This window comes from Brienomyrus brachyistius, chromosome 8 (assembly GCF_023856365.1).
Source record: "Brienomyrus brachyistius isolate T26 chromosome 8, BBRACH_0.4, whole genome shotgun sequence".
Lineage (NCBI taxonomy): Eukaryota > Metazoa > Chordata > Actinopteri > Osteoglossiformes > Mormyridae > Brienomyrus > Brienomyrus brachyistius.
In genome coordinates, this window is record NC_064540.1 from 9,096,966 (window position 1) to 9,109,077 (window position 12,112).

At 47.5% G+C, this 12,112-nt stretch overlaps 1 protein-coding gene across 2 annotated transcripts in view; it reads left to right on the plus strand.

The window, feature by feature from the left end:
- The first annotated feature begins 316 nt into the window (after window positions 1-316).
- The window catches only part of ndrg3a (ndrg family member 3a), a 41,167-nt gene continuing 29,371 nt past the window's right edge, over window positions 317-12,112 (plus strand). For both annotated transcript variants that reach the window (XM_049023797.1, XM_049023798.1), the window contains exons 1-2: window positions 317-472; window positions 11,662-11,745. In XM_049023797.1, the coding sequence (XP_048879754.1) occupies window positions 11,689-11,745 (57 nt within the window). In that variant the 5' untranslated portion in view covers window positions 317-472; window positions 11,662-11,688. The remainder of the gene's footprint in view (window positions 473-11,661; window positions 11,746-12,112) is intronic.

Consider the following 12,112-nt stretch of genomic DNA (forward strand, 5'->3'; position numbering starts at 1 on the left):
TCCATTGGTTACAGACGTAAAATCAGCCTAACATGACGTTTAAACTCATAATCGTGACAGTGAAATGCCTCCGCTGTGTTTACTGAAATAATTTAGAGATGTTCTTATATTTTAAATAAGATTCTCAGCATAAACATGATCCTCTATGTTAGGAGTGTGATTCCGTATAAGTACGATTACAGAAGAAAAGCCTTACTGAAAAGCAGAATGCAGTCCTAAGCCGCCCGTGGTCGCTGATACGCCACCTGCTCAGCCTCTAGGTGGCGCTCCCCCCTCCGCGGCCGCCGTTCTTTCGCTGTATCTCGACGTGCAGAGTAGATCCGCCCCGCTAGTGACGTCAGCACTCTGGCTATCGGCAGGCAGGGAAACGTGCTGCTAAAGGCCGTGTGTGAGCCCAGCTTCACCTCAGTCCAGTTACTCGCTTCCGCGACCCGCACAAGGCGCAGAGAGGGGCCGTGTCGCCGCTCGCCCGGTGAGTAGCGCCCGCTCCGGCCGGACACCTGCTAAGCGGCTAACTGCTAATCGCTCCAGAGCGCGTCGATGTCCGCTTGGCCGCTCCGTGCGGAGCTCTAGCGCCGGGTTTGTTTTTCGCACGGCAGAGCTGAGCGACGTTATTAGGGACACCGGCTATCTGAACTGAATTAGTCGGTGTCGGGGCTGAAACGGTTCGCTTTGAGACGACCCAGCCGCGGTACAGCCATATGCATATATAAAAACTAACAGACACCAATAAAGCCGCTTCTCCTTGCCGTTTGTACGACCCTCCAGGTGACACTTTGATTCAACAGAGCAGCAGAACGCAAACGCTTCCTACTTAACTAATTCACCTTCATCAAGTTTTTATCCTATTATTATTATTATTGATATTATTGTTTATTATTATTATTTTATTATCGTTATTATATATTATTGTTGTTGTTTGTTTTCCCGGTTGCTGTTAATGTTTTGCGTCATGCGTGATGGGCAACATCCAGTCGTGCACGGAATATCACCTCTTCCAGGTACCTTTTCCTGGTGGATGCTCCCTGTTAATTAAAAGTAATCCCCCCCCACCCGCCCCCCGCACTCTTCCCGGGTTCCCGCGTGGTTGCGCAGTTTAATACGGCGCCCGAAAGAAGCGCCGGGGTGCAGGCGGGTGGCAGGGGTCCGCCGTGACCTGACCATCCTGGTAAAGTGCGCTGTTAAGGTGGGCAGCCTAGCTCTGCTGGCGAGAGTGTTTTGGGGCTATAAACAAAGGGCAAGTTAGTGTTTAAAAAAATATTTGACCCATATGAAAGCATCTGGTGTTTCACTCCCTCTACTATGCTAACGCAATTCATTTTTGTATTTTCTTTTAATCCACTGTCTTGGCTTTGAATCCCACTGGACTGTGTTTTTTTTCCAGTGTGTCCTTTAAGTGTGTCTTAATCTATGTCGATTGTCTTCTGCTCCAGACAAATCCTGGTGGCCGAAAAAAACACAGGCAAGCGGATTAGGGTCTAGCAGTGCGCTGTTGTGTTCCATGCTGGATGCCTCTGTCCACAGCCTGTCGCTTGTTTTCCAGCTGCCACTAAACATGGGACCAGCTCAGGACTGACAGAGAGGATGGGAAGCGTAGGAGAGTTAGGCCTGTGAAATAGTTTCAGTTGTTAGCTCAGCTTAAATGGAAGCTATGTGTTGCGTGAACTTTGGCCCCCTTGACATTTATTATCCTCGTGGTTTGGGGGGTGGTGTTTTTGGCTGACAGGAAATCTTCCAGCAGCAGTAATGGATTATTGCGCCCTAGTCACTAGAAAAAGGCAGAGAGAGCAGGAACCTGGCTGCCATTCGCTTGCAGACTTGGGAAAGCGGTGTCTTTGAGGAATGTGGCGCCCTGTGCCGCCCAACCCCCCGCAGACGAGCCCGCGTTGAGCTCCACGACTCGGCCCCCCACTCGCACGTCTGGTAGCGTTCCACATCCTTTGAACGGTTTTCCCATGAACATGTTCTACTTTCATTTAAAAATTAACCTGTAGGTGCTTTTCTCAAGGATACAACCTTTATTACCTAAAATAGCACTTAAAAATTTAACCTTCAAGGGTGCAAACTGTGTCCCTTCACTGGAGTACTACCCACTCTCATAATGACATCTGGAGGACAAGCTGGACTTAAATCAAAGATGAGTCTTATTCCTGTGCCTGGGGAATGGGTTAGCCTGGTCTGTAATGCACACACACACACACACACACACACAGATATCCTGGTCAGTGTTTGCAAATGTGTGTGTGTGTATGTGTGTGTGTATATATATATATATATATATATATATATATATATATATATATATATATATATATATATATATATATATATATATATATATATATATATATATATATATATACACACACACACACACACACCCATGGAAAAAATTAAGAGACCAATCTATATTTTTAAACAAATCTTTTAAAATCCTGGTTTAATTGTTGTTCTGCTGGCAGAAGGCTATGCTGAGCAGCAGTTTGCTTTCAGGTTCAAATTTTGTAAGACAGCAGTACACAGGAATAAGGTGATGCAGGAGACACTGGGAACAACCAGAAACCAGCCAGGAAGCGACTTTCTAATGGCGGAGATGACCGTTAACTTATCCGACGGTTTGTCGGTTTGTCATGAATCGGAGGATGACATCAAGTGACCTTCAAAAGGAATGGGAAACATTAAGTGCAGGTGTGAAGTGCACTGCTAGGACAGTTCATATCAGGCTCCTAGAAGCAGGACTGAAGTCCCATAAAGCAAGGAAGAAGCCCTTCTTTAATGAGAAGCAGGGAAGAGCCTCGCAGCAGTTTGCAGAAAAATATATATTCACAGATGCACACCCATAAACCGAAAGATGAGTGAAATAAAAAATTGTGCTGTGCTCTCTTAATTTTTTCCGTGTCTATATATCAGTACATATGTGTATGTGTGTGTGTGTGTTTATATATATAATTGGAATGCAGGGGAATGTGAAAGTGGACCTGTTAGTGAGCGTGAGCCCAGAAGGGGGCCACGGCCAACTCCAACCTGCTCGCTCTGCCTCTCTGTACCCTGAGCCACATATGCATTACATGCGACTCTCTAAAGCCATCATGGCAATTCTGACTGCACAGGCTATTGCTGGACTGCCTCGTTTATTGTCTGGCTGTTATTCGACACCGCTGATGGGCAAGGGTGCCACGGCGACAGCAGCGCTGTGCTGGAGCGACTCGCTGGCAGCAAGACTTCTTTTAAAGGCTTGTCTTCTATGACGCCGGCCCGCCCATCGTCCCTCCTAGATGCTTAGATGTGGCCTTGTACACCCGGACAGCTATCTCTACTGCCCTCAGCTTTGCTGATCCTGCAGTGGCCTATACCTGTACCTGTAGGATCTGCAGTTCGCAGCCAGTGTTTAGTCCAGTTGCACCTGCTCACAGACCTGCCTCTCCTATGCTGGTTTTCTCATCTTCTGCACTTCGCATTATTTTTTTCACTGTTCACTGCAACTGCATATTTCCTGAAGCCTGTGTAAATTCCTCTAAAGCTCGTTAGTGTCCTCCTACAGCTTCGACGTTTACACGCGACCTTTAAGGTGTGACAGCGCCCGCTGGCCCACCTTTTAATTTCTGGAACTTTCCGGCTCGCCAGTGAACGAGACTCGCTGCCATGTCAGTGTTCAGTGCTTCGGCAGGTTGGCTGTTGGGTGGGGGGGATATCAGTGTATCGCTCCATGTCAGCCTCGGCCGTCTGCTTTCTGCTAACTCCCAGTTGACTGGAGCTCGTCGTCCTCCTGGAAATTTAATCATTTACTTCTGCTGCATGTCTCCCCCCCCTCATCTGATACTGGAACCTGCCTATAGTCTCTCCCTCAAGTTCTTTGTATTCAAAACTGTTCAAAAATTTAAGATCAACGAGGACATTTCTGTGAGAGTGTGCTGGTATTTCATTGCTCTTTCACATGGCGTAAGTAATCCTCTAATTTTTACCTCCGGAAAGGCCTCGATCTCATTAAAGCTCATCAAGCCGTGTTTTACTCCCCATTAAGATGTGAGGGGACTTGCGCACCTGATCTCCAAACACCCGGATAAATTTAGCTTCTTGCGGATAATTTTCCTTCGTTTTTTGTTAAGCCTCCCGATGCAGATGCTCGTTACCGCAGCAGCTGCCCTTGCTGATGTGCGTGCATGTTTGTGTGCGTGCGCCTCTCTGCGTCTTGGTACTGCCGATTTGTCTGTAAATCCACACGTGCTTCGGGCCTTGGGGAATTTCACATGCAGGCGGCTGCTTTGCAGGTGCCGAGCGGTGTTGGGGTGCTGGGCTGGTTGGTTCAGCTTTGCTGAAGGGCTTTTTTGAGTCGTGCCACCGTGCCCTGCAGCACTTACCGCTTGAGCGCCAGGTGATGAAGCGAAGCGTTTGCTGTTTTCTGCTGTCGTTTTTTTCTCTGCCCAAGATTCTGCTACCCTGCAAATATTCTTGTTTTCCCACATTTTTTTTCCCCCTCTTAAAATCAGCTCAGCTCAATATTTTAGTGGTTCTCTTCACAACGTGATCTTTTTCATGTCTGCTGACAGCTATAATATGAAGAGATGGCATCACAGATGGATGCAGGAGAAGAAAAAGACATCACACGGTCGAAGGCAGGAAGGAGATATTAGGGTAGTCATGCAGACCCTTAGGCGTGAGAGAGTGAGAAAGTTGGAGGTGAAATACTGGATTGCTACCATGACTTATGAACTTCAGAATTGTCTTGCACATACAGATTGGGGTGTAGTTACTGATGGGACTGATATGATGCCTGTGAAGTAGCTTTCACTATTGCAGAGTGTATACAATTCTGTGAGGACACAATTATACCCAAAAAGACTATTAAATTATTTCCCAACAATAAACCTTGGGTGACTCCGGAGTTAAAGCACCGTCTTAATCAGAAAAAGCGCCTGTTTAAATCAGGTGGAAATGGGGAAGACAAAAAAAACTGTACAGAGAAAGATTAAAAACCTGATCATGGACTGTAAAATTGCATATAAACGTAAACTTGAAGTTTTTTTAAAAAATAATCCAAGAAGAGCGTGGCAAGGGGTACAAACAATTACAGGGTACAAGCCTACGAATAATCTTATGGCAGTGGATAATGAGCTTGATATTAAATAAGTTAAATAATTTTTGTTGTGGATTTGATACACATGATTTTAAAATAGAACAGTGTTTAGATAGAGGTATGGTGGGTGCAGGTATTGAAATCTCTATTGATGAGGTAAAATTATTCTTCAGACGTATTAATCCAGGTAAAGCTAGTGGGCCTGACGGTATTAGCAGCAGAACACTAATAACGTGTGCAGATGAGCCCTTCCAGAGGCTGTTCCAGTTGTCCTTGGACACTGGGGTGGTTATCGGCTTATGGAAAAAATCGTTAATAGTGCCAGTGTCAAAAAACGATAAACCTAAAGAACTTAATGATCTGCGTCCAGTCACACTTACATCTGTGGTAATTACATTTTTTGAGAAAATTGTTTTAGAACAGCTTTTATTTGAGGTTTCACACTCTTTAGATCCTAACCAATTTGCCTACCGTGCTAAGAGGGGGGTTGAAGACGCACCTCTTACGTTGATAAATGACGTCTATGAGCACCTTGAACATGCAAGGAGCCTGGTTAAGGTTGTGTTTATTGATTTTAGCAGCTCTTTTAATACAATCTGACCGCATCCGATGGTGAGGAAATTGTTAAATCATGGGGTAAATCCTAGACTTATTTAATGGATTTATGACTTCTTGACTGACCGTTGTCAGCAAGTGAAACGTGTCAGCACGTTTCCTCCCTAAAAGTGATTAATATTGGAGCACCGCAGGGATGTGTGCTACCGCCCATCCTTTACATATTATATACAAATGATTGTCAAGCAGCCTCTCCTGCTCATATGTATTTTACTTTATGCTGATGATACCGCATTGGTTGGTTTTTTAACTTTCTGATACCTCATCTTCAGAAGCTTTGAAAGGGAGGTTCAAGGTTTCACTAAGTGGTGTACAGACAATTTTTTTTACAGGTCAGTGTAAAGAAAACAAAAGAAATGTTAATAGATTTTAGCAAGAAAGGAGTAAGGGTTTCTCCGTCTGAGATGAATGGTGAACAGACTGAGCGGGTCTCATCTTACAAATGTTTAGGAATTGAAATGGATGGATGGATGGATGGATGGATGGATGGATGGATGGATGGATGAATAAATTGTGTTTTAATCATTGTGCACAGATCAAGTGCGAAAGACTGCGACAGAGGATGTCAGGAAACTAAAGGTTTTTAGGTTAGATATTGGCATTCTTCAGTTATTTTATAAAGCTCTTTTGCAGAATGTTTTGTGCTTTGAGTTACTTTGTACCTTTAGAAATATGCATGCACTGGATCATAAGAAATTGCTGCATTTTATCAAATTAGCCAGTAGGGTCATTGGAGTTGATCAGGTATCTGCAGCCCAGCTGTACAATGAGCTTATTATGGAAAAGATGAAACAAATTTTAGATGATCCTACACTTCCTCTGTTCTTGAAGTTTGTCAGAAGTAGTAAGTCGAATGGCAGAATTCTGCAGAGAGTAATCAGAACAACAGGGTATCATAAGTCATTTGTGCCGACAGCAATTACACTGTACAATAACAGACCAAGTATATCTGTTTTACCTTAATTTTACCCTTTTGCATATCCATGCAGTTTTATTTATTCGCTTGCCCTTTGTGTATTTCAGTCATGTTTATAATGTGGTATGTTTACTGTCTGTCTGTCTTGTCATTTGTTTGAATACTATTTGTCATGTGAGAATTGCAATGTTGACCACATGAATTTCCCCTGGGGGGATAATAACGTTTCCTTTGACTTTTGACCTTGACCTTGTCTCTTGCCCGTCTGGGGGACCGGAATTCTCCAGGAACTATCTGGGTTCTGCCTAGGAGCCGTCTGTAAGCTGCAAGCAGGCCCAGTCTATCTTCTATAATGTTAGCTTGCATGGGGGGGCTGCGCAGCCAGTTGCCCTTGGACCTCCCAGTGGTTTCGTTTCTACCTTGAAGTCTTTGGTTCCTCTCCTCCATTGTTACCTGGCTTTCTGTCACCCCCTTTTCTCAGTTTCTGTATAAATGATGTAATAATGCATTATAACACACCCATGTAAAGCGCCTTGGTGTAACTCTGCCTGTGAAAGGTGCTGTATAAAAGTGACATGAATAGAGCCGTGCTCTGGTGCCGTCCGCGAGCTACCTGGAGGTCTCTTGTCAGCTTCACTGTCTGTCTGTCTGTCTGTCTGTTCTGCAAACAGACTTCAGGGGATGGGGGATGAGTTTGATGCAGATGTGAATGGACACTTGTCCTCCTATCGACCCATCATCTCGCCTCCTCGTCCATCAGCCAGTGTTGCCTGATGGGTGCCATCTTGCAACCCTCATATAAATCAAGCTTTAGGCGTACACTTCCTAGCAGACAAACCATTAAAAGCGACAACTTGTTCATTCGGACAACGATTTCGTTCCGAATAGCAAGTCAAAAGAGCAGAAAAGGCAGCTTAAAGGAGGGAACTTAGGGGTTAATTTTCCGATAGAAAACCCGATTGTTATAGGACTTCGGGCTAACGATTTCGTGAGCCTTGTGTTGGTAACCGTGATGAATAGTAACAGTGATGAGTATCAGGTAATGTGAGTGGCTGGGAGGTGTGACTGAACAATAAGTGGGGATCGTGGGGAGTTACTGTGTCAGCCCGGAGGTGGGCGGGGGTGGCCCAGTGGCAGGCTCCTGTTACATTTGTGTGAGGGTGTGGAGCAGGCTGGCTGCCTAAACAGCTGCTTCTCACGAACCACGGCCTACAGAGCTTGCTTTTGTTTACTAGCACAGAGCGAGTAGGCGTGAGCTTCTGCTGGCGGCTGGAATCCATACTCCGCGAGAGGGGGTGGGGGGTGGTTGGCACATCGCTGAGATAAGTAATGAAGCCAGTGTGCGTGTATGAAATCAGCATGACAAATGGCCATTTCAGGCTTTCCTTCTCAATCACACCAAGCGGTTAGCAGCTGAAGTGCTCCTACAGAGAGTTATACGGCTATTAAAAAGCCCTCTGAAGATGTGGGTGGTATCGTAAGTGAAGGTGAGAGATCCTTCACTGGTTTTCCAAAATGTTCTGGAAGAGTCCCAAGCCTTATTTCAGCCTAGGGTTCTGGTTCTGCCTGCGTATGTATACACGAGGAAGTGTCCTTAGACCTGAGTGAGAAACTCGTAGCTGCAAATAGAAGTGAAACTCATGCTTTGCACTGGGCTGGTGTTTCTTACCGGACTGCTGCGTGCATGTGTGTGTGTGTGTGTGTGCGTGCGTGTGTGTTAGTGCGGGCGTGTGCGCTCTTCCTCATCACGACTGCTGTAGCAGGTGTCATCTTTGCCCTCTTTCTTCCCTGTGGAGGACTGCTTATGGGGTGTTTATTGGTACGTGTTTGTGCGTGGGCAGACGGCTCATCTCCATGGGGGGGGGGCAGCTATAGTGTATCAGTCTGTGTGGCAGCAGGGGCTCCCTGTTCCTCCAGTAAGATGATATGTGCTGCTGTGACACGGGTGGGGGTCTCCTCCCACACTCTGCTCCTTTCTGGGGGAAACCAGGACGTGTGTTTGTGTGTGTCAGCTGTTGCCCCCCCCCCCCCCAGAAATCGCAGGCTGGAAGGAAGGAGTAGATGCAGACCTGCTGATTCACGGGGAAGGTCGCCCCACCTTACAGGAGCTCACAGCCTTGCTGATGACAGAGATGATGATGCTGAAGGTGCTGATGTGCCTCCAAGCCTGTGCTGGTGGCCTCGGCGTTTGCATATCTTAAGCAGTTTAAAATGAGCTCCCTCTTAAATGACACTTGCACACCAGGATTACTCTGATTTTCTCGACTTGGGCTGCCAAAACAGCTCTATACATGAGTCACTTAGTTCCCTGACTAAGGGACGTGCACCTGTTTAAGGCCCAGCTGTGGCCAGGGCAGGCCACATTCTCGAAGCAGTTCAGTTTGTTTTGCAAATACAGCTGGGATTCTGGGAGTTGTGTACCGGCTCGTGCGCTGGCCAGGGGAAACCCAGGGAGGGGTGTGGGGCTTTGGGGCTTTGAGGAGGGGGCCTGACGACACCCAGAAGCAGCATGGGGAGAGCGTGAAGAGGCAGCCAGTGCTGGTGGGGGCGCCGTCCCCCGCGCTCCCTGTCTGTCTGTCTGTTTGCTCTCCCCGCAGGGCACGATCTCTTAAGATGCGGCACCATGTGCTCCCAGAATTCGGTTTCACCTTGAAAGCCTGAGATTACAGCTTATTTCTTCCTCTCAGATTAAATGGCACCAGACTAATTTCGGTCTGAAATCTACGGTAGCGTGCTTGTCACATTTATTTTTTTTCCCTTTTTAAATATTGTTTAGTTTGTTATGCTGCTCACTAGGATTATTAGAGAGATTAATCCCAGCTTAAGGAGCGTATTTCTCCCTGGGGGGGGTCATGTTGTCCAGTGCGCAGGAGGCGGCATGTCGCAGCGTGTGATTATCTTAATGCTCCCATTCATCCACAGGGCCGTTTAATACTGAATGAGCTGAAGGCTAACTAACACTTGAAACCTTTGCCCTTGGTGCCCTTGCAACAAAGCAGCTTGACTTGGTGTTTGGTATTTGAAATCATTTACCTGCAGTTAGCCCCGTGCTACACACAACTCCCTGTTTTCTAACCTTAGCCAGGGATCCCAACTCTCACGCATCTGGAGTGACACTCGTGCTCTCAGACTCTCACGCTCATGCAATAAAATCTACGGCAAATTTACATTATTCCATTATAAACCTAAAATTAGCTGCATCATTGGGGTGGTTTGCAAACCCAGCAGACTGTTAACAAGGCAATAAAACTGATCCATACATGTAAATGCGTGTTGAATTGAAATTTTCATGTCAGCCAACTAACCAGCCCTGTACAGCTCTTTTTTTAAATGCTGCGTTAACTGCTAAAATGCTACTTGAATGCTATGGGGAATGCTAAGCTAGCACAGAGGTCACAGCACTCTAGTGCGCATCTTGCACGTTGTTCGGCAGCTTGAGGTCATACATCCCTGTCCGGGACGCATGTCTTCCCCCACCGAAAGCACAGCGTGACCGCACAGCTTTCACCTTAGTCTTCCCTTCCAGAAGGTTCATGGTCTCCAGGTCAAGACGCGGGTGTGTGTTTCTGTGCTTTAACTGGTACGCCGTTGCATTTCCAGAATGCACTGGTGTGTGTGAGGCTGGATGTGGGAGTTGGTCACACTGAGTGGGCCGAGGCACCAGGGCTCAGCGAGGGCATTCCTGGGGAGGACCATACAGTGGGGCCCGTCAGGAAAACAGGGGGGGGCATGCCCTGTCACGGCTGGGGTGTGGTGTCTCACAGGGGGTGCTTTGCGGCAATGTGTGTCCAGCAGCCATATTCGTATCTGCATGTCATCATCTGATGAACTCCTCATAAAACCGAACATATTCAAGATGAATCCAGCCCTCCAGAATCGGTCATTTGAGGTCCTGCATTTGTTTTTACCTGAAGGAGGAATGTAATAATATTTTAACTCGTAGATCTCCCAGCCTGATAGCAGGAGAAACTCATTAAATACCAAGAACAGGCTGGTAAGTAGGAAGTGATGAGAGAGGCGAGGAGAAAAAAAACCTGCAGAGTGCTTGGTAGCGAGAGCCACGTTTTAGTCGCATGATGTGTCGTCCACAATGAAGCGAAAGGCATGCTCGACTCACCCAGGCTGGTGGTGACTGCTGGTGCACTGGGTGACAAAGACCACGGAGGCGATGTGAACCTGCGTAGCTTGGGTACATGGCCTAGAACACGTCAGGTTGCGGGGCGCAGAGGGACACCCCACGGGGATCCCGACCTCCTTAGACACACGACCTGGAACACGTCAGGTTGTGGGGCGCAGAGGGACACCCCACGGGGATCCCGACCTCCTTAGACACACGACCTGGAACACGTCAGGTTGCGGGGCGCAGAGGGACACCCCACGGGGATCCCGACCTCCTTAGACACACGACCTGGAACACGTCAGGTTGCGGGACGCAGAGGGACACCCCACGGGGATCCCGGCCTCCTTGGGCAAAGGTACCTGCCTGATGAACAGTAATTACTGTTCTGTGCCAAGGCACAGCCGGGAGTGACGCGCACGGGCAGCAGGGTGACCCAGCCGGGGGTTGCAGGGGGCCCTGTGACCTTTTACAGAGCAGCAGGAGGAAGATGGGCAATGATGGCGAAAACAAACCCTTGGCTGTCTTCTGAAGCTGCCACCTGCCCTCCTGATGGATCCCCTGTGAACAGTAAATGTTCCCTGACAGTATCTGAAGCTGAACCCCAGTGGGGATTTGGTCAGCAAGCCTAGGGTGGGTCATTAAATAGTGGTCTGGGAGGGGGGGTGTTTGATTTAATTGAGCTGATCAGGGAGCGACGTCAATGCCCTGCCCTCCACGCACTCACAAGCGCACACGCTCTCCTACACACACCTGCTCCTCTTTGTAAGGGACCTTGAGGGAGGCCACTCTGTCTGTATTAGTTTTTTTTCTCCTCCCAGACTAGGTTCTGAAGGAGTCCATGCGGAAGGAACCAGCTCCAAGTTACTCTGCTGATGAGCATGAGCCACAGAAACTCTGTCTGCACCAGGGCTGTAATGAGGTCTGTCTGTCCTGCAGGTTTTACAGGCTGCAAACAGGCAGAAGATGGAGGAACTTCAGGACGTGCAGCTGACGGAAATCAAGCCACTGCTCACCAACAAGGTCAGAAGGCTACCGTGAGGGAGGGGCGGCCCCCCCCAGGCCTCCTTTGCAGTTATAAGTCTGGCGGGGTCCCGTCAGTCCCAGTGCCTGACTTTGTGTTGCAACACGCCCATCTGTCCTCAAGCTTGTGTCATATTTTCTTTTTCGGAAAGATCAGTGGGTGTTTTATTAATCATAGATATTATTTCAGAACTGAACAGGATCAACGGTAGCACAAATTTACAGTTAGAAAGTTAAGGAACCTAGTTCCTGGGCTGTGTTGACTGGGAACTTTAATAGCTCCTGGCCACTTTCGAGTGTCACCTTCCCACTGCACGACAGGACCTGGAACCTTTATGTTAAATAAGCATAGGAGATGCAAAAGGCT